This window comes from Cnephaeus nilssonii (genome assembly GCF_951640355.1).
Source record: "Cnephaeus nilssonii genome assembly, chromosome: 5".
Classification (NCBI taxonomy): domain Eukaryota; kingdom Metazoa; phylum Chordata; class Mammalia; order Chiroptera; family Vespertilionidae; genus Cnephaeus; species Cnephaeus nilssonii.
In genome coordinates, this window is record NC_137076.1 from 106,291,950 (window position 1) to 106,317,564 (window position 25,615).

At 45.5% G+C, this 25,615-nt stretch overlaps 2 protein-coding genes across 3 annotated transcripts; one reads left to right on the forward strand and one right to left on the reverse strand.

Annotated features, from left to right (window-relative positions):
- Nucleotides 1–7: 7 nt before the first annotated feature.
- EIF2AK1 (eukaryotic translation initiation factor 2 alpha kinase 1) lies at nucleotides 8–25,133 on the reverse strand. 2 transcript variants are annotated; one of them, XM_079770789.1, is made up of 15 exons: nucleotides 24,924–25,133; nucleotides 20,886–21,047; nucleotides 19,262–19,395; nucleotides 17,694–17,731; nucleotides 16,673–16,772; nucleotides 16,068–16,148; nucleotides 15,033–15,132; nucleotides 14,228–14,285; nucleotides 13,566–13,893; nucleotides 11,702–11,813; nucleotides 9,182–9,282; nucleotides 3,949–4,060; nucleotides 3,701–3,780; nucleotides 2,362–2,595; nucleotides 8–322 (listed from the first exon to the last, which is right to left on the reverse strand). In XM_079770789.1, the coding sequence occupies exons 1-15, from the start codon at nucleotides 25,039–25,041 to the stop codon at nucleotides 191–193; spliced, it is 1,890 nt and encodes a 629-aa protein (XP_079626915.1). In that variant the 5' UTR covers nucleotides 25,042–25,133; the 3' UTR covers nucleotides 8–190. The 2 variants fall into 2 exon arrangements, with proteins under 2 accessions (XP_079626915.1, XP_079626914.1); XM_079770788.1 differs by having other exon boundaries at nucleotides 9–322; nucleotides 14,228–14,288.
- On the forward strand, nucleotides 4,067–9,173 carry ANKRD61 (ankyrin repeat domain 61). Its single transcript, XM_079770793.1, has 3 exons — nucleotides 4,067–5,346; nucleotides 6,217–6,314; nucleotides 7,539–9,173. Exons 1-3 carry the CDS (start codon nucleotides 5,002–5,004, stop codon nucleotides 8,482–8,484), a joined length of 1,389 nt encoding a protein of 462 aa, XP_079626919.1. The 5' UTR covers nucleotides 4,067–5,001; the 3' UTR covers nucleotides 8,485–9,173.
- Nucleotides 25,134–25,615: the final 482 nt, after the last annotated feature.

The window sequence follows — 25,615 nt, forward strand, 5'->3', positions numbered from 1 at the left end:
ATCTTTTACAGAGAGGAAGGGAGAGGGATAGAGAGTTAGAAACATCGATGAGAGAGAAACATCGATCAGCTGCCTCCTGCACACTCCCCACTGGGGATGTGCCTGCAACCAAGGTACATGCCCTTGACCGGAATCGAACCTGGGATCCCCCAGTCTGCAGGCCGACGCTCTATCCACTGAGCCAAACCGGTTAGGGCGGAACACCCCCATCTTTCATGTCATCCTTAACCCCTTTGTCCTGAGAAAGGAGGCGTAACTGCTTCTTTAGTTCTTCTATTTCTTTTTCTTGCTCTACTATCTTCATCTGCAGGGTGAGATTAACCTGAAATAGAAATGTTGAAGCTCCATTAAAATGGCTTCTTTCCTTTTAAATACACAAGCATGCCTCACTTTGCACAGTCCCAAACTGCAAGGGTCCAGTCATCAGTTTAGTGAAATTAGGCCAGTAACCCAGCAACGTGGTTCAAATGTCAGTTACCACGAGTTTTATCCACAAAACACTAACCAATAGACGTCCTGATCCGGACAGTCACGTCCCTTCACTCAAAGTCAGTCAGTGCATCTGTTAGTCCACACACAGGCCTGTGTGTAGCCAGGCTGCCTCCCTGTCCCAGTGAGACCCAAGCGGTATTTTTTTCAAAAATGGACAACTAAGAGGGGGCTGGCCAAGGACAGCAAGCCAATGAAAAGTGGTAGTGCTGGAAGTGGAAATCGAGTCAACCCGAAGCACTCAGGAGAAACAGCCGCCCTGGGAATGCTGGCCCGCCGCCACGAGATGGGTGGGCCGCCACGGAACCAAGGAAAGGGACGTGGCACCAAGTGGAGGGAAATGACGGCGCTGCCCCGGAGAGTGACACCAGCAAAACCTCACCTTCTGTGAACTCGAGAAGACACTTCACATTGAAGGTGCCCAAGACCAGGTGCTGGGAGCTGAGCCAAACGTAGCCAGGAGCAGGGCAACTCACCGCCCCGAGTTACAGGGGAGGGGAGGCGGGCATTCTCTTGAAACCCGAATCCTCCATTATATTGCACTAAATATTCGTTTATAGGTGGTGGTTGTTTTTCATTTCCATAAGAGAGTTTCAATGCTTTGATACACATTCTTAAGGTCACAGAATAATCCTAACTCTCCCCCTGGATCTTGACGACCCCTCTGCATGGTTTGAGCTCTGCCTGGTCACTCTTACACTCCTACTCTACTGTGCAAAGTGAGGACTGCCGGCACGTACATTTAATGTGTGCAGGTATGTCGAGGTTATTTTATAAAAAATTCTGTAAGACAGGAGAAATCCTTACCATAAACACCAATACTTGGTCTCTAAAAGCTACCTTAACTGGGAGTTAGAAATCCCTTCCATCGGCCATTTAATAACCGCATTGCCATTTTCAAAGTCTCAGAAAAGTACTCCACCTACCTGTTTATCATTCAAGCTCGTAAGATTCAGTTTTACTTGAAAATTAATAAGCCTTGAGTAGGAGATACATCAACAAAACAGGTACTATAAGAGGTTCCCAAATTAGTGGGCACCAGAATCACTCCGAGGGCCTATGGAAGCACAGATGGCTGGCCCTCACCCGCCCCCCGCCCCCACCCCTGGATGAGGTGTGCGGGCGGGCCTGAGGATTCTGTCAAGTCCCAGTGGCCTAATGCTGCTGTCTGGAGACGGAGACAACCACTGCTCTCCGCAGTGCTGCTCGGACACTGTGTACGAAACCACGCGGTCTTCGTAAGGCGGATTCGGACTCAGCAGGTCTGGGTGGCTAAGACCCTGTGTTTCTACTGAGCCCCAGATAACGCTGCTGCTGCTGGTCTGAGGACCACGCTCTGGGGAGCAAAGTGCTCTAGGATCTGTGAACGTATGTTTGAGTCAAGCTCAACTCGCAGCAAGTTCCTCAAGGAACAGAATGGGTGAGTCACGTTGCCAGAACGGGTGAGTCATCCTGCAGATGAGGGGCTGGCCCTCTGCGGGTCAGGCAGGAGGAAGGGAGTGGGCTGCCCAGGGCAACGCCACGCACAGGACGGAGCGCCAGACTCGCACGTGACTGCTGAGGATCTCAGGTTGGCTCAGGCGTCTCCGGCACCCCTGCTCGCCCTCTGAGAAGGACCGCTGTAATTTTACCCGCGTAGGCATGTTACAATCATTTAGGAAAGTTCCACACCAGAGTGGAAAGGAGAACTAGTACCTTTTGGCTTAGCGAGATGAAGCTGGGCAAACAGTGTGCGACTGGCCACTCTGAGGATGGGCTCAAACATTGTTTCCATAGACCTCACTGTAAGGCTATTGTTCTTCATGAAATAGGACTCCATTTAAGCACATTCTAAGCTCCATATTTTCCCCAGCATTAAAACCCCGTACATACACTTCCGGAATTCTGGAAAAGGTCGCTCTGCAGCAGCTGCACAGCAGACGGCCTCTGGGATGCGTCCTTCCTGGTTAGCTCCTGGATGCACCTGGCTTGGACGGGACACCTCTGGCGGAGGGACTCGGGCATCTGACCAGTTCTCAGACCCGTTAGAACCTGTGCTCGCTCCATTTCTGTTCCGAACGGCTGGAAGAGCTCCAACAGGATCACACCCAAGCTGTACATGTCCGACTGCAAAAGGGGGGAGGGCCACTGAGTGATGAGATGCCCAGTGAGCATCACAGGTCCACGTCAGTACGCCGTCCTCCCCAACAGGAGAGCATTCACAGGACGGATGGTTTACAGTCTCTAACACAACGGCTGGCTCCTCTCTCGCTGGCAATTGCCTGCCAGCCAGATCTCCTGCGAGGTGGCAAGTCCTGTCACAAAGCCTCTCCCTTTAATACCAAAAGGGGCTCATGGGACACAGGACTGATGGCCAGGTGAGGACAGGATGGTCCCATCACCACAGCAGTCTGTACCACCCACCTGACTCCACCCACCCCTCCTTGGCCAGCCGGACACACGTGAGCTCCCTCGTGCTGGGCCACGTGTCCCGGGCCTCCGCCAGCCTCAGCCTGCTTCCCTCACAGTGGGAAGTCTTGGCAAAGCTTAGCACACTGCAGAGACTCGGTGCTGCTTCTCCTGAAAATACGTTTTTTAGGAAGGCCTTGGCTACACAGGCTTTCTGAAACGACCATGGTTCTTTCTGGCAGCTCTTTCCCAATCAGGTACCTGAGTTGCAGGTTCATTCCCCACCCTATGTCTCTCTCACACCAATGTTTTCTCTCTCTCTCTCTCCATCCCTCCCTTCTACTCTCTCTAAAAATCAATGGAAAAAATATCCTTGGGTGAGGATTAACCAAACAAAACAAGTTCAATGACTCATGAAGAGGAACAGACCATATTAGGTTTCACGGTGAGAGAAGGGGTTACGTACCGTTCCTTCGGGAACAATGTGGGCTAAAGGGACGAAGGGGACACTTGGAAACCAGAATGGGAGGCTGAAAAGAGGCCTCGGAATTCTCGCCTCCTGGGGTGCATGTGACTCTGGAGGGGAAGCTCATTTCAAACACTGTTCGCTGTGCCCACGGGTTTAGAAATCGTAAAGGAGCCTAAAAAAACGCAGCCCGGCTCAGCTGCAAAGTGGTTTCCTGTTGTGTCCGCGGGGCGTGTAGACAAACTACAGAACTGTCACCTCCCAGCACACCTTCCCTCGGACCCTCCGCTGCACTCACTGCTTTTGTTCTCACAACTGCAGAGAAGCCCAGCAAAGGGGAGAGGCAGGAAACGCTACCTGCGCATCATACTCAGATCCTTCCAGCTGTTCGGGAGACGCGTACAGACAGGTGCCCACTCTGGAGGTATGTGTTGGTCCTGGAATTTGAAAAGCTACACATTAAATACTGCAGCGTTAACACATGAGGAACACTGACTCTGGGTACAACAACACACTGTCTTTACCTCACTTTGCTACTAAATCTTCATCATTCTCTTTAAATAGTGACATCTTATTTTTTAATGGAAAAAAATACCAAAACTTACTCTTCCCATCCCCGCTGGTCCAGTGTGGGTTCTGTATGATGTCTGTGCAGGCCAGGCCAAAGTCTCCTATTTTCACTTGCTGATCAGGGCCATGAAGAAAAATATTTCTGGGCTATAAACAAACAGAACAAGTGAATTCCTTTGTGTTCTAAAAACAAATAGTAAACACAAAGATGTCTAGATGTTAAAGAGTTTTCAACTCAGGAGCAAGTAGCCCCTCAAAAATTAAAAATCAGAGCAGTGGTTCTCAAACTCAGCTACACATTAGAATCACCGGAGAGCTTTTTAAAAAAATTGCACCTGGCTGGTGTTGCTCAGCAGTTGAGCATCGACTCAGGAACCAAGGGGTCATCGGTTCGATTCCCAGTCAGGGCACATGCACAGGTTGCAGGCTTGATCCCCAGGAGGGGCGTGCAGGAGGCAGCCAATCGATGACTCTCTCTCATCGATGTTTCTGTCTCTCTTCTTTCCTCTCTAAAAATCAATTAAAGACATTTTAAAAAATAAAAACAAAAACGACTGTCCTCTCCAACAAGTCCAAAACTGCAGTTTTTCTTAATGAAAAAAAAAAAAAAAAACTTTAAGAAAATGTTTTAAGCTCCCAGATAATTCTGTTAGCCAGGATGGGGGACGACTGAGTCACATGGTCAAGGTACACACTTAGCTCTATTTAAGCAACCACCACAGGCCCGAAACACCCCCGTGGAACTAATCCTGTGCCAGTGAAACACTGCACCTGTATTGGGGGAGGGGAGAACGCCACTACAATCTAAACATTTAGGTTAAAAGGTAGGTTTTCTTATTTTAAATGTAGTCATTCTAATTTTTTTATTTTAACGTATAATTGTGTTTTAGCGTTGTTAGTTTTTGTGTTTTTTTTTATCTACAGCTAAATGGAAAGAGAAAATAGCATCTTACATGGAAGATGATAATTTGGGTATGTTTTTATGATCAAGTAAGAAAGTCCTAAAACCTGTGCTTATATTTGACATCATGTGAGATAGGAACAAAGTATGAGAAAGTTTGGCTCTGATACAAAAATGAGTCGTGTTCATGGATACGGTTCTCAACAATTCTAGAACAGTTCTAGAACTGAGCCGAAGGAATCCTAAGGACTCGGAAACTGACCAATTCCGCAACAAGTTTCCCCTGACCTCTGACGTCCTCACTCCAGTGTTTCTCATGGGAAACATAGTCAAGCGAGGCAGCCGGGAGCTGGTCGCTGACGGGGCCAAGTCCCCGGAGGGGGGCCCGCGCGAAGTGCTCCACGCCAGGCTCTACGAGGCCATCATGACCGAAGACTGCGCTGCCATCCAGGCCCTCCTGCGCAGCCACCCCGTCAACCAGCCCCTCACCGTCCTGGCCAACTCCACCAGCTGCGGGTTACTTCTGACGCAGGTACCCTCTTCTCCGCTCCGTCCCTCTCATAGAAAAGACTCGTGATGCTTTGCGAGGACCACCACCAAGTCCTGGCGAACTCATTAAGCCTCCTGGCTGTCCCCACCAGGCCCGCGGCTGGCCAGTTGTGCCAGCAGCCGACCCGCCCTTCCAGTTATCACACTGAGGAGGGGAGAGACGAGCTCGTTCGGTTGGAGGGACAGGAACGTCGCCTCTCAAACATACCAGTGGTCGCTGGGTCCGTGTGATGGAATTATTTTTCCCTTTTACATATAACTTTTCATCTTCTAAATGTTGATACAACAATTATTACCGTTATAATTGATTTCCTTTTTGAAAAGTGACCCTTCTTTACCCCGCCCTCTTATCTTCAGCCATGCTGTAAAGCCACTACTTACACATGTTTTTAAGACCCAGCATAAACATCTCTGCTAATCACAGACAGAACATTTGCTGCTTATCTCTGAAACCCTGAAGTGTAGGTTTTACTACTGATACTATGGCAAAACCTTAAAAAACACAAAACCTACTTGTCGATCACCCTGCAGGTTAGTTTAAGGGCAATGGCTTAATAGCAATTGCCATTGATTTCACACTATGAGCTCCTCACAACAATCCACTTTCAAAGCTTTGAGTGAGTTCTTTTGTTGCCTTGGTGAATTTGCCTTTAGCACACAGATTTTGTAATATTCATAAAACTCCTTGGCTTTGGGTCATTGACAACAGGCCAAAGAAAAGGAAAATGTCAGTGCACATCCCAGAGAAGCGCTGCACTGAGACACACGCACGCTGCTTTGCTCTGGATGGCAAGCTAAGCCGCGCTCTAACACACAGGACACCTGCAATGGGCTCGGGTTCTTCCCCCTGAAGCAGACGCAGTCCATCATCCCCGTCCACCTGGCTGCCGAGCACCGCAAGGCCCAGAGTCTGCGCTGCCTGTTAGAGCACGGGGCTGACCCGGAAGTACGGTGAGTAACGCAACAGGTGGCCAGTTCTAACGGAGGAGACACGTGATCTCGACGTTAGCCTTCCCAGTCATGTCTGGGCTCATCCACTCTGCAGGAGTTGTGGACTAGAAAGTATCATGTTTTGAACAAACCAATTTCTTTACTAATTAGAGGAGATACTCTGAAAAAGTGGGGAGAAATGCAAGAACACAAATCAGTCAGCCCACTTAAAGCACCCCGAGTCCTAAGCGCTCAGCAACAGTGTTCCTCATAACCCTTCCCCCTCTCTCTGCCAAAACAAAGGGGTTTGGAGGCGATCCTGAGAGGTTTCAGGGAAAAAGCGGATGAGGGCCAGGCTGTAAAACATGCACCCACCCGGGTGGAAGCAGGGAACGAAGACGGATGGGCCCACTAAGCGCAGAGTGGCTGTGGGTCTCCAGATTCAACCCTGTCACATAATGCGGTGGTCGCCAACCGGTGGTGCGTGGACCACTGGTGGTCCGTGAGGTCCAAAAGGTTGGTGACCACTGGTTTAAGGAAACCTTTGGAGCAGCGGTCGCCAACCGGTGGTGCGTGGACCACTGGTGACCCGTGAGGTCCGAAAGGCTGGCGACCACCGATCTAATCCACCTACACACACCGGGAGCATCAGGCACAGGGGCCGAGGCAGAGCCCATCACACCAAGTCCACAGAACTCAGCTCCGCACTGTGAGGAGCTGTGGTACCAAAAACAGAGACACAGCCCAAGCCGGTTTGGCCCAGTGGGTAGAGCATGGGCCTGCAGACTGAAGGGTCCCGGGTTCGATTCCGGTCAAGGGCATGTACCTTGGTTGCGGGCGCATCCCCAGTGGGGGGTGTGCAGGAGGCAGCTGATCGATGTTTCTCTCTCATTGATGTTTCTGACTCTCTATTCCTCTCCCTTCCTCTCTGTAAAAAGTCAATAAAATATATTTAAAAAAACTGAGATAGCCCTAAAGAGGCCCAGCCCGGGTGGGAGTAACGAAGTAAAGACAAGCTGCCAGAGGAGGCGGGGCCCCGTGCACTGATGCACGCCACCCCATCCCCCCAAAGCGCTGTGAGATCCTGAAAAACTAAACAGCAATGCAGATTTACAAGCACTTCTTTGTAACTAAGTAAGGGCGGGGATTACTTTAAGTAAACGTCACCTGCTTTAGCGCTAATTCCCCGCGTAGAGCCATTTCCACTGTGTGTTCAGCGTAACCAGCGCTCACTACCTATTCCAGGGACACGCGAGGCCTCACCACACTCCACCTGATGCTACTGCACTGGCCGATCACCTCCACCGTCCAGACAAAGCCGGGGAACAGGATCCAACGGCTGCTGGCCGACATTCAGAACAACGCCGTGACGTGCCTCCGCATCCTGTGTGAGCACGGAGCTCAAGTGAACGCTCGGGTGAACAACAGCCACAAGCACTCCGCCCTCCACCTGGCCATCAGGTACGGGACCTACCCGGTCCTCTCCATTTTAGCCCAAAACGGCGCCCAGGTGAATGCCATCAACGAGTCCAACATGACGCCCCTGCACATGGCTGCAGACATCCTGAATAAGGAGATGATGGAAACGCTCATCGCCTGCGGAGCGAACGTCAACTACGCCGTCCCGTTCACGGGGAACACGGCCCTGAAGCTGGCGGTGTGCGCCGCGTCCAGCAAAGCGGGCCGAGTGCTGGCGGCGGGGCTGGGCTGCATCCGGCTGCTGCTGACGCACGGAGCCCAAGTCAACGGCCAGGACCACAAGGGCCAAACAGCGATCCACGAGGCGTGTTTCGCAGGCAGAGAGACCGTCATCGATCTCTTGCTTGAATTTGAGGCCGACATGAACACCCTAACAAGAAACGGGGAGTCTCCCATCCACATGTACCTCCAGCGCAGCTCCAACATAAGGGACACCGCGCTTCTGGCCAAGTTGCTTTACCGCTCCTACCCCCTGAGACTGACCAATAACCAAGGAATTCTGCCTGCGGGGCTCATGCTCTCAGAATTCCATCTCCTAAGGGAATCCCTAATCAAGCTGTCTCAAAAACCCTTCTCCCTAGAGGACATCTGCAAGAGAAACATCCGGAATATTTACGGGGAGAGACACAAACAGTACGTGAAGCGCCTTCTCCCGGAGAAAATCTGGAGTTCTGTGTACGGGTGTTACGACCTGGCTTGCCTCCTGAAATAAGACCTCACAGCGTCACCGCAGGGTTTCAGAAATCCAGTCACGGTTTCTGGCCGGACAGGTACCCAGAAAATAACCCATTTGCCTCCTCCCTCCCAAACATACAAACTACTGGTTCTTAAACTTCTTCAGAAAATAAACTGATTTGCATATTACCTTTTCGTTACTAGATATTCTTTTAAATGCATTTTCTATGTTTTAAATTTTGCCTAAAAGGTAAGCAACTTAATTTAAAACTCTCAGCCAAAGAAGTCAACATATTTTCTGTCTTTCTTGATAGTGTTTTGTGGATAAATGTTGGAATAGTAACTATAGATTTTGAAAACAGCAGAATGGAATTTCCTATGTTAAATTTCCTTTAAGATAGATAATCATAAAAGCAGATTTTACCTCTAAGATTGAATTAATAGATGAATATTTTTGTCAGCTTTAAATACACTGAGCATCATCAATTACAGCAGTACTCAGAACACACTACCGGAAAAACAGTGAGAATATTCAAATGCCCGAAGTTTACTGCTTTTAAATTCAATCAAGTTTTTATGTTCTGGACCTAAAAAATGATGATTTACATGAAAGTAATGGCACTCTTCTAGATAAATGAATAAATGAACTAGGGTACGTAGTCCCCTTAATTCAATGAATCAACACCAAGTCAGCCCCGATAAGAAGTTTTAATGATTTCATCTTTGCCACTTACCTTCAGGTCTCTGTGCACAACTCCCATGCTATGGATGTAAAATACACCTTCCACCAATTCTTGAAAAATTTTTGTTGCAACACTGGCCATAACGTAAGGACCTGAAGTTAAAAAAAAAAAAAAAGTTTTATTTCTCTAATTTTTTACTCATTAATATCTAAATGTTAATTGTCCAAATATATTAACATCTGACACCTACACAACATTCAGATTTTCAACAAAGTCAACGCTCCAAAGAATGGTTCAAACCTAGAGGGCTCCTCAGCTAGTCAAGATGCCATCGGAAACTAGCGCCTACCTTCAACAGAGTCTGTCACCAGAGAGAGGCCTCCCATCTCAGCGGTCGGCAAACTCATTAGTCCACAGAGCCAAATATCAACAGTACAATTGAAATTTCTTTTGAGAGCCAAATTTTTAACTTAAACTTCTTCTAATGCCACTTCTTCAAAATAGACTCGCCCAGGCTGTGGTATTTTGTGGAAGAGCCACACTCAAGGGGCCAAAGAGCCGCATGTGGCTCGCGAGCCACAGTTTGCCGACCACGGTACCATCTCACTCAGAGCCCCCGTGGCAATTACTCAGCAAGCAATTCGCAGGCACCAGGGGGCCACACTAAATCACGTGGAAGTCCCCTTCACCCCCTAACATCCTGGGTTTCATGTTAATAAATCTGGTGTCCTGGTCCACTGTGGACTGAAGATCCTATTACAAAGAATAAAGTAAGAAGGTAAATTATGTTCACTACAAGGGGTGAGCTTCGTCATCCGGATTTAGAATGCACATTTTCAAAAATGGCCGACAAATAAAGTATATGGAGAAAAAGTGAATAATTGAATAATTCATCTGTTAATATGATGACAGAGCATATGAATTTAGAGGGTGGGGAGGTTTGTAAGACTAAAATAAAATAAAAAATTGGTAAGAAAAAAAAATCCTGAAGTTTCCAGCCAAGAAGTTTAGTAATATAGTGGAACTTACTAGCTCTTCTGTATTCAAGTAATTTTAAATCCTCAACCTATTGCTGACCTTCAAGAACAAGAACACTTGCCCTGACCGGTTTGGCTCAGTAGATGGAGCATCGGCCTACAGACTGAAGGGTCCTGGGTTCGATTCCAGTCAAGGGCATGTACCTTGGTTGTGGGCACATCCCCAGTAGGTGTGCAGGAGGCAGCTGACTGATGTTTCTCTCTCATCGATGTTTCTAGCTCTCTATCCCTCTCCCTTCTCTCTGTAAAAAATCAATAATATATATATACATATATTAAAAAAATAATATATATTAAAAAAATAATATATATATATTAAAATGATATATATATATTTAAAAAAAGAAACAAGAACACTGTAGGCCCCTTTCTCCACCCCGAATGAGCCTGCTTTGTTATCAACAGCTCACACCTATTCCACACCCTCCTTTATGCTACCTAGCATATAATTTAGGGACCTGTGTGTGTGTAAAAGCAATGGTTCCACTAAACAGGAGTGAGGAAACCTTTTTCTGCCAAGGGCCATGTGGATATTTATAACATCATTCAATGGCCATACAAAATTATCAACTTAAAAATTAGCCTGCTAGCCCGGCCAGTGTTGCTCAATGGTTACGCATCGACCCATGCACCAGGAGGTCACCGGTTCAATTCCAGGTCAGGGCACATGCCCGGGTTGTGGGATTGATCCCCAGCAGGGGGCGTGCACAAAACAGCCGATCAATGATACTCTCTCATCACTGATGTTTTTTTCTCTCTCCCATTCTCCCTTCCTCTCTGAAATCAATAAAAATATATTTTAAATATATATATATATATATATATATATATATATATATATATATATATTAACCTGACTCCCTGGCTGGTATGGCTCAGTTGGCTAGAGTGTCATCACATACACCAAAAGGTCGAGGGTTTGATTGCCGGTCAGGGCATATACCCTGGTTGCAGGTTCAATCCCCAGTAAGGGTGTGTATAGGAGGCAACCGATTGATGTTTATCTCTCATATCCATCTTCCTTCTCTCCCTCTCCCTTCCTCTCTCTACAATCAATAAAGACATATCCTTGGGTGAGGAGATATATATACACATATATATTAACTTGATAGCATTTCTAGGGAATATACAACTGCAGGAGAGGGAGGGAGATCTGGAGCTTGAGGGAGACAAACTTTTGACCACATGCCTTCCTATAATGGTTTCTTTTTGTAAGAATACCACATTTTCAGGATAAAAAAATAAAAAAAAGTATTTAAATTTTTTCCTTAAAAAAATTTTAAAGATCTTTCCACCCTAAATCAGTTTCCTAAATTCTAGCACATTACTGCTTAAATATCAACAAACTATGTATCTATCAGAGAAAATTAACTTCCGATTACTATTTGTTTTTGAAAAATGTTGAAATAAGCGTAATTGTTGTTTTGGTTTAAAACAGAGATTGTTTTCCATCTAAACACCTGGCAGCAGGAGGCGGCGGGTCCTCCTGTCTTTATCCCCCAGCCGCGCACCTGCAGAGCCACATGGTACTTACAGGCAGACTCATCCACACACTCCCGGCTCCGCCTGTTCCTCTCCACGATCCAGTCCCACAGGGAGAGCTCACACAGCTGCATCTGGATGTGCAGCATCAGGTGGTACTGCATCTAGGGGGCGACACAACACTGGTCCCATCTCGGTACCACTTAAATTATTCATTTAGTCAACAAATACTCACTGGCCTACTCTAGGCCAAGCACTGGCCTGAGTGATGAGGATAAAGGTGACACATAGGCCTGCCCACGATGCCCAAAGTCTAGTGAAGGAGATGGAGAAGGAAAGCAATACTTAAAACTGTGCGTCATATTCCAAGTGGGCAGGGGGAGGCCTGCTGGAGTTAGGCAGGTGTCAAAAGGGAGAAGCTCTCGAATGTGACACTGAGGCACTGAAACTGTTTGGTCTGCTCACTACATGAACAGTTTTGAAAGCTAAAATCCTGTCCTATATAATAAAAGGCTAATATGCAAATAGTCCACTCAGGAGTTCAAAAGACTGGGAGTTCGACCACTTGCTGTGACGTGCGCTGACCACCAGGGGGCGGTGCGGGGCGAAGGAAGGCCCCGGCCAGCCAGCGGCTGGCAGCTGGGGAAGGAAGGCCTTGGCGACAGCCGGCAGCCCGACCTGTGCTTGAATTTCTTGCACTGGGCCCCTGTAGACAAGTATAAAAGGATGGCTATATGCTATCTGCTACTGTGTATACCTCCAGTATACACACAGTTTGGTTAGCTTCACATTGTACATAACTAATAACCTGTCCAAGGAAAAAGTAAGCAAAAATTTAGCTCACTGTAGCCCACTGATTTAGGCATCAGGAAAATTTTCCAAATTTATACAGAGAAATAAAGTTCTTCTGAATAAAATTTCCTCAAACCCAACTCCTTTGTATTCAGGTTTATGTTCAAAGTTTCATGTTTCATAAAAAATCACTTGCACACGCCACATGTTCCTGGACAATAAGAGTTAATTCTGCGTGTGTACACACAGTTTTGTAATCTAATGTGACCAGTTATGTGCAGACCCTGTTCATCCTCACGCTTTTTAACACTAACACTTGACACTGGAGCGAGTACGTGGGAGTCTCGCCGGCGCATCAGTGTAACCCTCAACAAGCGTCGCCTGAAACATGATCTGGTAATCCTACTCGGACTCTCTTAAAGCCATGTTCCAAATGTAGGAAATCTGTCTGCATAAATATATATTTATAACCCAGTGTTAACATACAACAGAAATAGACCGTGCACCATGCTTCCCACTCCAGGGTACATACATGATACTGTCTACAGCAGCGGTTCTCAACCTTCCTAATGCCACGACCCTTTAATACAGTTCCTCATGTTGTGGTGACCCCCAACCATAAAATTATTTTCGTTGCTACTTCGTAACTGTAATTTTGCTACTGTTATGAATCGTAATGTAAATATCTGTGTTTTCCGATGGTCTTAGGCTCTACAGCGACACACAGGTTGAGAACCGCTAGCAGGGTCGCCTAAGACCATCAGAAAACACAGATATTTACATTACGATTCATAACAGTAGCAAAATTACAGTTACGAAGTAGCAACGAAAATAATTTTATGGTTGGGGGTCACCACAACATGAGGAACTGTATTAAAGGGTCGTGGCATTAGGAAGGTTGAGAACCACTGGAAGGAAGAGATGACCCAGAAAAGGGCAAGTTAACTAAGGGAAGGTGTGAAGTTCAAATACATGGGGAACGTGGACAGAAGAGACTGAACACAGGACAGAAGGGCTAGAGCCGAGAGGGAGGAACAACCGGTGGGAAGTCAGCTAAGGAAGAGGGGCGGCCATATCTAATCGCAGTCCACTGTACAATTACTATGAGCAAACATGAAATTTACCTCTGTCTGTCCCACCATGTTTAAGTTTTCTTCAGACGATTCTTCAGTGGATGTGAAATTCCCCTCTAAGTCTGAATTAAGCCTAAGTGGCAGCTGATTCTCAGCCATCGATCTGGAAGACAACTCAGCCAAGCCGTTTTCTTGGAGCTCAATGGGTAATTCAAACCCACCGGCATCTCTTGTGACTAGATTGGGGGTATAGTTCACCAATTTGTTATTCTGATTTTCAGTGCCAGACTCTCCTAAGAGTTTTTCTTTTTCTGAGGTGATCTCGGCGAAGATAATGGATGAGCTGTTACTTTCATCAGTTTTAACATCAGACTGATCTCTGGAGGGGAAAAAACAGTAAAGATAATAATCCATAACCAATGTAAAAAAAAGATCAAGAGTAACTCGACTGTTCCTTCAGGTCTATGTAATTCTTACTGGTAAAGCCTTGGGGTTGGGGGGCGGGGGAGAAAAGCATCAAATCTACCTAGCAACTACATTTATTTAAAATACTGACAGGAAATATCTAAGGGGAGGAAATAATTTAACATTTCATCATGAAAATAAGCGAACACGAAGTCTGAAACACTCCTGAACTCCTAACAGCAACAGACAAAGGCAGCCCGCTGCAGGTGACAGGCTGTCTAACCTGTAAAGGCTCACAGGGCACATACCTGTCATCGTCCTGGGCAGAGATCACTTTCAGCGACGGCAACGGAACAGAAATCCTATCTGCTGAATAAACACAAAACAAACCTTCAAGCAGCCAGTTTCCTAATCACAGTCAAAGGCAGAGCTGAAATATACAAATAGTGCCAAATGAAACCACCTATCTAAATATGTCATGACGGTCCTGGCCAGTCTCGCTCAGTGGATCGAGCATCGGCCCACGGACTGAAGGGTCCTGGGTTCAATTCCGGTCAAGGGCAGGTAACGAGGTTGCAGGTTTGATCCCCAGCCCGCAGTTGGGGCTCGTGTGGAAGGCAACCAATCAATGTGTCTCTCTCACATTGATGTTTCTCTCTCTCTGCCTCGCCCCCTCCCTTGCACTCTCTAAAAAATCAATGGAAAAAATATCCTCGAGTGAGGATTAACAAAAAAATAACTAAAAATGTTATGATCTTCTGGCAAAGTACAATACAAGTTTATTCAAATGACTGGCACATATAAGGAACTACAAAACAGCTGTTCCTCTAGGGGTCAGCAAACTCTCTGAGCAGGACCTGATAATGAATAGGTCAGGTTTCTCAGGCCCTGAGACTCTGCAGCTACTCAACTCCGCTATTGCAGGCAAAAGCAGCCACAGACAATACTTACATATGAGCCTGTGTTCTAATAAACTGTATTTACTGACACTGAAAAGAGGAATTTCATATAATTTTCATAAAATATTCTTCTTTTCATGCCTTTTAAAATGTAAAAAACATAAAAGAATGAGCTTTGCCAAATTTCAACTCTATCTAATCTGAAACTGCTTACCTTGTGTTTGGGCCGCGTGAACATGCTCAATCCAAGCAGTGTGATAGCCCACAATGTTAGGGTGCTGAAGACCCGCCAGCACCTTCACTTCCCGTAGAACCTAGAGGAGAAGCATCATTAGACCGAGCTTTCACTGGCAATTTGTTAAATGCTCATGGTATCAAATACTACCACTTGTTCCAGAGCAAACAGAAAAAGCCCTCTGTACAAGCAATCTAAACGATGTTAAAGTAACAGGAGTATCTTTATGAGAGACCGAAGCAATTGTTATAGCCACTAAACTTACATATACATGGCACTTTATGCTTTGCGCAGTTCATCTACACTCATTCTCCTATAAGGAAGTCCAGTTCACAAGGTAAATAAAACCTGCTGTCAAGGGCAGAAGATAGACGTGACTTGGAGGACTAGGTAATTTGCCCAGGACCACAGAGCATGTCAGGGAGAAGACTGGGACCTGGACTGAGCTCATGTTTGTTTGTTTTTATAGCAACCTGTGTTGTATATGAATAATTTAATTTAAAAATTACTGTCCCCAGCAATGACCCTGAAATGTGGCCAACATGAAATGCCTGTAAAAAACTAAGTCAGGACCGAAACCGGTTTGGCTCAGTGGATAGAGCGTGGGCCTGCGGACTGAAGGGTCCCAGGTTCGATTCCGGTCAAGGGCATGTACACTGGTTGCAGGCACATCCCCGGTAGGGGGTTTGCAGGAGGCAGCTGATCGATGTTTCTCTCTCATCGATGTTTCTAGCTCTCTATCCCTCTCCCTTCCTCTCTGTAAAAAATCAATAAAATATATTTTTAAAAAAACTAAGTCAGGGGAAAAAAAAAGAAAAAAAACTAAGTCAAATAAATTTAGTTCTGATGTTTATGTTACTGTAGCCCATTCTTAGTAAACTGGCAAGCCATACCACCTAGTATTTGCCAAATACTCTCTCTCTCACACACACACACACACACACACATACACATAACTCTTTCAAAAAAACAAATACTCAATTATTCAAAATAAATACATTTTTTAAATCTCACCTTCATGCAATCTGTCTTAGTTGCACGCTTAATCAGGATTTTCTTAATCGCATAATACTGACCATCTAATTTATTCCTGACCTAAAAAGTAGAGAAAAAGACTAAGTATATTATGCCATTAAATTTCAACCGAATAAAGAAAGTTCTTTAACCTGAACTAAGACCATCCAAACAAGCCAAAGAGATAAAATTAAGGTAAAGACACCTGAGCTCTTTGCTATGGTGAGGAAGTCAGCCATGCTCAGCTAGACAACAGGTTTTCAAGTGCAATGAGAGGCCAACTCCCAGAAGCCCCCGGTCAGAAGACTGGCAGCGTTGGCCAAAGGGCTCTGTGAAGCCCAAAAAGCAGCAGCACAACTCTTTTCAGTAATACATTTTATGTAAAAGGTAACTATAGGACAAAAACTCAGTTTCCAGAATCACCAACCCACCAATGTGGTTAGGAAAAAGTGAAAACCTGCCCACTTCCCCATAAATGACAAATCTTGGTGAAAAGTAAATGTACACAATTTCTAGAAATTTTCCTTTGCGTACTTTCAATATTGAAAACAACTTCTCAAAATACATTTAAAGAAGTAGGTCAAAAAAGACATGTGGAAAACAACCTTGTATACTCTTCCATATCCACCTTTTCCCAAGATGGAAACCTCTTCAAATTCATTTAAGTAACGTGAAGTCTGTGCTTCAAAGGCTACTTCCCTTGATCTGAAAGTTAAAACAAACGGCCAATATTAAAGCATGAGCACATCAGAATGTTCTAGGCAGTTCATGTTCCCTGTTGTACTACTAACCTTCTAACTTCCTTCATCACTAAATTGTGGTGATTTGGAAAGGATGAGCTAAAATGAAAATTTTCAGAGCGGCCAGTGTAGCTCAATGGCTGAATGTCAACCTATGAACCAAGAGGTCACGATTTGATTCCTGGTCAGAGCACGTGCCCAGGGCTCCATCCCCAGTGTGGAGCATGCAGGAGACAGCCAACTGATGATTCTCTCTCATCATTGATGTTTCTACCTCTTTCTCCCTCTCCCTTCCTCTCTGGTATCAATAAAAATATTTTTTAATGAAATTCTTCTTTCTCTATGAAGAAAACAGTTGCTAAGCAAATTGACAGGTTGATATGATAGCGAGAGGATCATTAATCTAATTTTAAGTATTTTACCAGTAATAAGTATTCAATGACCAACTAACAAGCAAAAGATTAGTGGAGTTCAGTAATAAAGTCACTTAAATTTCCAGACAAGTTACAGATTTTATATTAACACTTCCTAAATACAGGCAAAATTCAATGATTTTCCCTGACAGAGATAAGATATCAGTGCCCTGCATTAAGGTTGGGGCTTATGGTATCCACAGTGAATAAGGAGAGCAGGAGATCAAAAATGAAGAAAAAAATTTTAAAGCAAAAAAACAAAATTTTATTATTATTTAAAGGAGGAAAATGAGAATTAAAGCAAATCTTGGAGCAGTAATTAATTGCCGAGAATAAAATTTTTAATTTGCATAAACTATACTAACTATAGTATTTTTTAAACTCAAAACTCATTTCTGATTAATTCAGGTTTAATTCTTAATCCTGACTTGATAGTTAATATTTAAATTATCACAAAAGTATTTGATACAGACCTGATCTTCGGAATATGAGAACTATCCTCACAAGAATCCTAAAATAAAAAAATATTTTTAAAAGCATTTTGAAAATTTTATGAAGTAAGGAATCTATCAAAATTCAATGTCATATTAATAGTCTCAAATGCTTACACAATATTAAAAAACTAGAGGCCCGGTGAATGAAATTTGTGCACGGGGCGGGGGTCCACTCAGCCCAGCCTGCACCCTCTCCAATCTGGGACCCCTCGTGGGATGTCCGACTGCCGGTTTAAGCCCGATCCTGGGGATCGAGCCTAAACCGGCAGTCGGACATCCCTCTCACAATCCGGGACCGCTGGCTCCTAACTGCTCACCTGCCTGCCTGCCTGATCGCCCCTAACTGCCCCCCACCAGCCTGATCACCCCAACTACCCGCCGTGCTGGCCTGGTCGCCCAAGCAGCCTGCTGTTCAGTCGTTTGGTTGTCCCTCACTAACCCCCCTGCCGGCCTTATCACTCCATGCAGCCTGCTGTTCGTTAGTTACTGTGATGGAGTCCCGGACAATTAGCATATTCCTCTATTATTAGTATAGATAAGACTCAATGGCTTTTTCAACATTACCTAAAAATTTACAATTGAAAATATATCTCTCTTAACCAGAAGATCACCATTAAAAAACTATATTCTTGCTACCCACTGACAAAGCTGAGAATGTACCAAGGAGCACCATATGCAAATGGTGATGTGATTTTTACCTTCAAAATATATGCAGAAATTGACAACTTCTCACATCTCCATGGCTACCACCCATTCCAAGCCACCCCCATCTCTTCTTGCCTGTATGACTGCACCAGTGCCCCTGCTTTTGCCCTTGGCCCCCCTCAGTCTATTCTCAACACAGAAGCTGGTTGATCCCATTAAATCGTAAGTCAGATGATGCCATTCTTCTGCTCAAAATCCAGCAATGCTGCCTGTTTCACTCTGAGTGAACACCGAAGACATTAAAATGGTCTCAAAACCGGACTCTGTTGTCCCGCTCCATCGTCCCTCTTACTGCCCTCTTGCCCCCGCCACGCTCCCCTGCTCACTCCAGCCACATGGCTGCCTTTCCAGCTCCCCCTACACCTGACCCACTGCTCACTGGGGAACTGTTGTGCCTCCACTGGAGTGCTTTTCCTCCAGGCTCCTCCTCTCAGCCTCAGCTCCCGACTTACAGGAGTCTCAGTGAGGCCCTCCCTGGCACCCTCTGTAACATTCGCACATTTCCTAAGTCCCTTCCCTGCTTTATATTTCTCCTTAACACTTATCACCATCTAACCCATTTATTTTTATACATTTTCATTTTTCCGTTGCTTACTACCCGCTCTTTACAACAGACGCTCCCTGAGGCCGGGATTCTGTCTATTTTGCTTACTGCTTGAGCCCCACCGCATACCAGAGAGCCTAACACACAGCAGCCATTCATAAATAGTTGTTAAATAAACAAATCAAAGTTAAAAATTTTATAAACCTCTTTATAACCAGGATCTCATAAGGCTTTAAAATACTGTCCTCTGGAAATCTAAATGTTTTGTCACATACCAAGTACATATTTTCATGCTTACCTGACGAACTGTCTCTCTAGCTGACCTCATTAAATGAGTGATGGCTCTGTTGTGATGTAGTCTCAATGAGCTAAACTCATCACTGCAGGTGAAAGAAGACAGCAGCCCCATTTTGATAAAGGTCTGACAAAGTACTAGAAAAAAAATGTGGAAAACTATTAGGAAGGCCATCAATAAAATGGCAATTTTATTTTATTTTTTTCAGAGAGGAAGGGACAGGGAGAGAGAGATAGATACATCAATGATGAGAGAGAATCATCAATCGGCTGCCTCCTGCACACCCCCTACTGGGGATTGAGCCCGCAACCCAAGTATGTGCCCTGATCAGGAATCGAACCGTGACCTTCTAGTTCATAGGTCTAGGTCAACGCTCAACCACTGAGCCACATCCGGCTGGGCTAAAATGGCACTTTTGAAGCGTACACAGAGCATAAAGAGTGGTAATAGCCTCTAGGAGAAAAAAGTTCCGTTCATACATGCATTACAACTTGGGAATTGGTTCTGTCAAAGTGAAGCAATTGGTACACTCACTGGTCAGGAGCACATCTATACTGACTTCTCTGACATTGAACAGTCAATCATTTATTTACCATTCCTGGTTGTTCAGTAAAATACTAAGCTCCACCTTTTAAAAAGGCAAGAAAAATGTAAACACAATAGTCTTCTGATTTTTAAACATATTTCATTTTGCAAACAGGCACTGAGATAAGAATAAAGGCAGAAGTGGAAATAAATGATTAGAACGAACAACAAACGTGAGTATTAAGTATTGTTTCTATTATGGAATATCTTAACCCACACAGAGAGCTGACGATGCAGGAAAAGAACCACCACACAACTGGTGTTAGAAGTATTTAGTGTGTAGAGAAAAACAGTTTCTCATTCACCAACACAAAATCCTGCTGTTCCAGCGCTCTGGTCAAGACCAGGTTCAAAATGATTATCCATGATTTTCATTTACCTGTTCACTGACTAAACCATAAGAGAGAGCTTCACACATTATATGGATTATCATGTTATAGATACAAAAAAACCCATCTTTTATTTATTTAAATATGCACAATTTATGGTTATTTATCTTTCAGGGAACCTAGTAATACTATATAATAAAGAGCTAATATGCTAATTAGACCAGACGCAGAACAACCGTCCGGACGACCTTCTGGATAAAGCCGGGGCTGCGAGGGCCAAGCCCCTTGCATGAATTTCGTGCATCGGGCCTCTAGTTATATTCATAAGGAATTACCCAAAGCAAAATATAAAATGAATTTTAAGAAATATAAACTATATTGCCCAGCCAGCGTAGCTCAGTGACTGAGCATGGACCTATGAACCAGGAGGTCACGGTTCGATTCCAGGTCAGGGCACATACCCAGGTTGTGGGCTCCATCCCCAGTAGGGGGTGTGCAGGAGGCAACTGATCAATGATTCTCTATCATCATTGATGTTTCTATCTCTCTCTCCTTTTCCCTCTCTGAAATCAGTAAAAATATATTTTTAAAAATATAAACTATTAATACTTATTTCAAATTTTTATATACCCGCTACTTCTCAGACCCACAGCATTAAATACAATAGTACTTTTACAAGTGTTATTTAGCAAGATGAATTGAGTCTTACTAACATTTAAACACCTGTCTTGAACGAAGTGGGTTTGGTTCATGCACGTGGCTCAAATGTTCCAGCAGAGAAACAAGCAACAGTTGGTTGGCAACTGCAAAAGGGAAGGTCGGCTGCTGTTGCTGTGGTCCTTTTAACACCTGGAGTTCTGCTGGAACATCAGATTCTAAAAATTAAAAAAGGAAAAATTGTAATAAATGGTAAACATATCTCAGAATGACAAAATAACACATTCTAATTAAAGAAACAAACTATGTAACTTTAAGGGAAAAAACCCACCACAGCCCAGCTGGTGTGGTTCAGTTGTTGAGCATCAACACCCATAAACCATGAGGTCACCGGTTCGATTCCCAGTCAGGGCACATGCCCAGGTTGAAGGCTTGATCCCCAGTAGGGGGCGTGCAGGAGGCAGCCGACCAATTATGTTTCTCTCTCATCGATATTTCTATCTCTAGCCCTCTCCCTTCCTCTCTCTAAAATCAACAAAGACATATTTAAAAAATAAATAAAACTAGGCTTTAAAAAGAACACAGTAGTCAAGCTGAGTGGGGTTAATCAAGACAGACTTTTTGGAATTGAGTTTTGAGTTGAATTCTGGAAGTTGGAAGCCTAGCAGAAAGAAGCCCTGGGGGAAGGGAGAAAGTTTTGGTAGTAAGGATGTACACGAAGGTAGAAATGAAGAAACGAATGAGTGACTATTCAAGCAAACAAGCGGGAATGCCTCCTGTCACCAGGACAGCGGAGGCCAGTGGTTCTCAACCTTTCTAATGCCGCGACCCTTTAATACAGTTCCTCATGTTGGCTCAGTGGATAGAACATTGATTGGCCTGTGAACTGAAGGGTCCCAGGTTCGATTCCGGTCAAGGGCATGTACCTTGGTTGCGGGCACATCCCCAGTAGGGAGTGTGCAGGAGGCAGCTGATCGATGTTTCTAACTCTCTATCCCTCTCTCTTTCTCTCTGTAAAAAAAAATCAATAAAATATATATTTTTTAAAAAAGAATGGAAATTGAATTAATCCGTTCCAGACCCCGAACTGATTGTTTTAACCTTTTTAGTATACAGTACCTGTTCAATGTACTGTTTAATCTATAAACAAAGCACTTCTTTTCTTAAATTTATCGAACTCCCCCTTCCAGCCTTACAGGAATGACTTTCAGCACCCGTTCGGGGGTGCCTTTCAGGAGACCAGCAGGCTCCATCTACGCTCTTTCACTATCACGGCCTCCCCCGCTCACTGCTTTTTGTTTATCCAAATCAACAAGTTTTTCCACCTCGTCAACTGCTTGTGATCATTGCTTCTTTCTCACCCTTAGCAACACTAACATGCTTGATGGCCTCTTCATGTTCTAAAATTGTGCTAATCGTTGATTCTCCAACAAAAGCATTCTCTCCTTTGTTTGTTACCTGAGAGCTGCTTTTGGTCACGCTTAGGTATCAGCATAAAAGGGCTGTCAGGTCAAAAACTGAAGTTTTGGTCAACAACAGAGACATTTTTTTAAATATTTGTTTTTATCCTCACCCGAGGAGTGAGGATATTTTTTCCATTGGTTTCTAGAGAGAATGGAAGAGAGGGAGGAGGGGAAAGAGAGAGAGAGAGAGAGAGAGAGAGAGAGAGAGAGAGATCGATTGGTTGCCTCTGGCATGAGCCCCAACCCGGGTTGGGGATTGAACCTGCAACCCAGATACGCGCCCTTGATTGGGAATCAAAGCCAAGATCCTCTGGTGCAGAGGCTAATGCTCTAACCACTGAGCAATGCCAGCCAACGGGAGACATTTTTTCTGTGAACAATTTGGTCGAGAACCGAATTGTTCCAGATGGGAGACGTTCAAGAACCGAGGGAGAAACCTGAAGGATTAATTTGAGGTACAATTTTAGAAAACTCGTTTCGGGTGAAAGAAGAAAAATTAGTGAGTCTGACATTTGGGCTTACTGTTGGCCCTCCTTCTAATATGACGGAGGGGAGGCGTGGGGGGACCAAAGACAGTAACTTTGATCAGAGGCCGATGCTGGCTCTGGGAGAACCCTCCACAATAAACTCCTGCAGAGCACAGGCTTATAGTGACACCTAGGTTTTGAATTTTCAGACTCTACCATTAACTGGCAGAGTGACCTCACATCGGACAGAAGACCTTTGAGAAACCATTTAACTATTCTGTTTTTACGTCTACTACAGACAAAACTACATTTTTCACGGACCTTACTTTCCACATAAAAAGGTACATTATGTCTGGACCTGCTGGGCTTCTTTGGAAGAAAAGGCACTGTGTAAACACAACAGTAGAATGAGTAACCTAGGAGAAGGGAATTTTTAGAAGCTAATCTAAGATCACACACTTCAAACATAATCTCCAGTTTGCAGAAAACCTTATCACAACGTTCCAGAAAAGGCAGACTTTCATGTTTACAGCTGGGACTTTTTCTATGACGTAACTGTATTTACTAGGGACTTGCTCTAAATATCACCTTAAATGCGGAAAAAATTCATTTGCCCACTGCAAAACAGTTATCTTACAGCTGTCCTCTGTGACTGACTCCACGGTCTGCTTTGTGTCCCTCTGGAATCAAGAATTACAGCTGGAATTAAGGATGAAAATCAAAGAATTTAAGAAATTAACCTTTTCAACTTGGCTTGCACCTTTAAATTGATTTTAACATGTTAAGAGTTATTTCATGCTTCAACTGAATGTGTATTCTCTATAATCATCCTATTCAAACCACTGCATAGTAAAAACCTCCCTGAATCAATGTATTCATTCTTCCTTTTTAAAATATATATTTGTCCTAGCTGGTTTGGCTCTGTGAATAGAGCATCAAACTGCGGACTGAAGGGTTCCAGGTTCATTTCCGGTCAAGGGCACATGCACAGGTTGCGGGTTCAATTCCCAGCTGGGGGTGTGCAGAAGGCAGCCGGTCAGTGATTCTCTCTCATCATTGATGTTTCTAGCTCTCTCTCTCCCTCTCCCTTCCTCTCTGAAATCAATAAAAATATACTTATAAAAAAAATAAAATAAAATATATCCTTATTGATTTCAGAGAGGAAGGGAGAGGGAGAGAGAGACAGAAACATCATTGATGAGAGAATTTCACTGACGAGCTGCCTCCTGCACTCCCCACACTGGGGATAGAGCCTGCAACCAGGGCATGTGCCCTGACCGGAATCGAACTGTGACCTCCTGGTTCATAGGTCAATGCTCAACCACTGAGTCACTCCAGGCAATGATTCATTCTTAATAGCACAACTTAATCTGTGCTATTATGCCAAGGTTGTGGGTTCCATCCGGGTCAGGGCTCATATAAGAATCAATCAATGAATGCATAAATGGGTGGAAAAACAAATTGATTTTTCTCTCTCTCCCCCCTCCCCCCCTCTTCTCAAAACAATCAATAAATACAAATTTTAAAGTAAAATAAGTTGCCAAAACAACTAGTTGCAACCTAAGAGCCTGCTGCACTTTCATTAAAATTCTGGATACTTCGGACTGACTAGAGTCACTGTTTCAAGCACCTGTCACTTTATGTTGTTGCACAGTAACATACCACATGTCCCAGGAACCAAAAGCCTCAGGAAACTTGGGCATTTTTTTTTTTTAACAGAAGAGGAGGCTTTGCATACTGCCTCACTATGACAAGTCTTCAGCTGCCCCATCGGTGAAGCAAGGCAACAGAAGAATAAATCAAAACCCAGCCCCAACGGGTCAGCGCGCAGGGTCTGCAAAGCCCCCTCCTAGGAGCTGACAGAGCTCCCGCTCGCCGCCGGGCAAAGCCCCGGGGCTCGGGAGCTGGAGGGGCCCGGGAAACGCTGAGTCCGCAGAGGAAAAAAGAACAGAAATGCGAACAATCGAGCCAGCGGGTCGCAGCCACTCGTTTCCATAAATGTTTACCTTCCGCGGACGGCCCGCCCGCCGCCCCCACCCCGCACGGCAGCGCTGGGCCCCGGGTCCAGCAGGATGGGCCCGGGCCCAGGAGCGAACCGCGCGGCACCCGAGACAGAAAGGGGCCGGGGCCAGGGAAGGGCCGCCGCGGCATTCGGGTCCCTCACCGTCGTACTTGGGGTCCGAGCCCTCCTTCGGGAAGTCGATGGCAGGCGGTGCAGGGGGCGCCCCCGCCCCGTCACCCTCAGCCTCGCGCTCCGGAGCTTCGGGGCTGCTCCCCAGCATCGCGGGGCCAGCGCGGGCCGCAGCCCAGCCCGCCCACCGGCCCAGCACCTGCTCACACAGCCCCCGCAGCGATGGCCAACGAACCCGGAAGTGTCCTCTCCTGAGCGGAAGTCCCGCCCCTGCCTCCCGGTCGCCGCTTTGGGGGCGGGGCCTGCCGCGGACTCCGCCCCTTCCTGAGGGCAGAGCAGGCTGGTCCCTCTGATGACCCCCTGTGCAGGCGTCCTGGTAGGCTGGTCCTCGGGCGGAGGGGCAGGGTACCCACCACGCCAGCGGGAGCCCCCCCTTGCCCCCTGGCGCCCCTCTTCGGTGTCCTGGAGATCTGACTACCCTCGATGAATCAGAGGCTCATACCTCACGCCAAGACTCGGGTACCACTATAGGAATTGCTGTCTGCACAGAGTCTGACCCAAATGGGTACTTTTTGCAGACACAACAGGGGCTATTTGTCACTTGTTTTTTTAATCAAAAGCATCTACAAGACCCGTGTCAGCCCTAGCTAGTTTCGCTCAGTGGATAGAGCGTCTGCCTGCGGACTGAAGAGTGCTGGGTTCGACTCCAATCCAGTCAAGGGCAC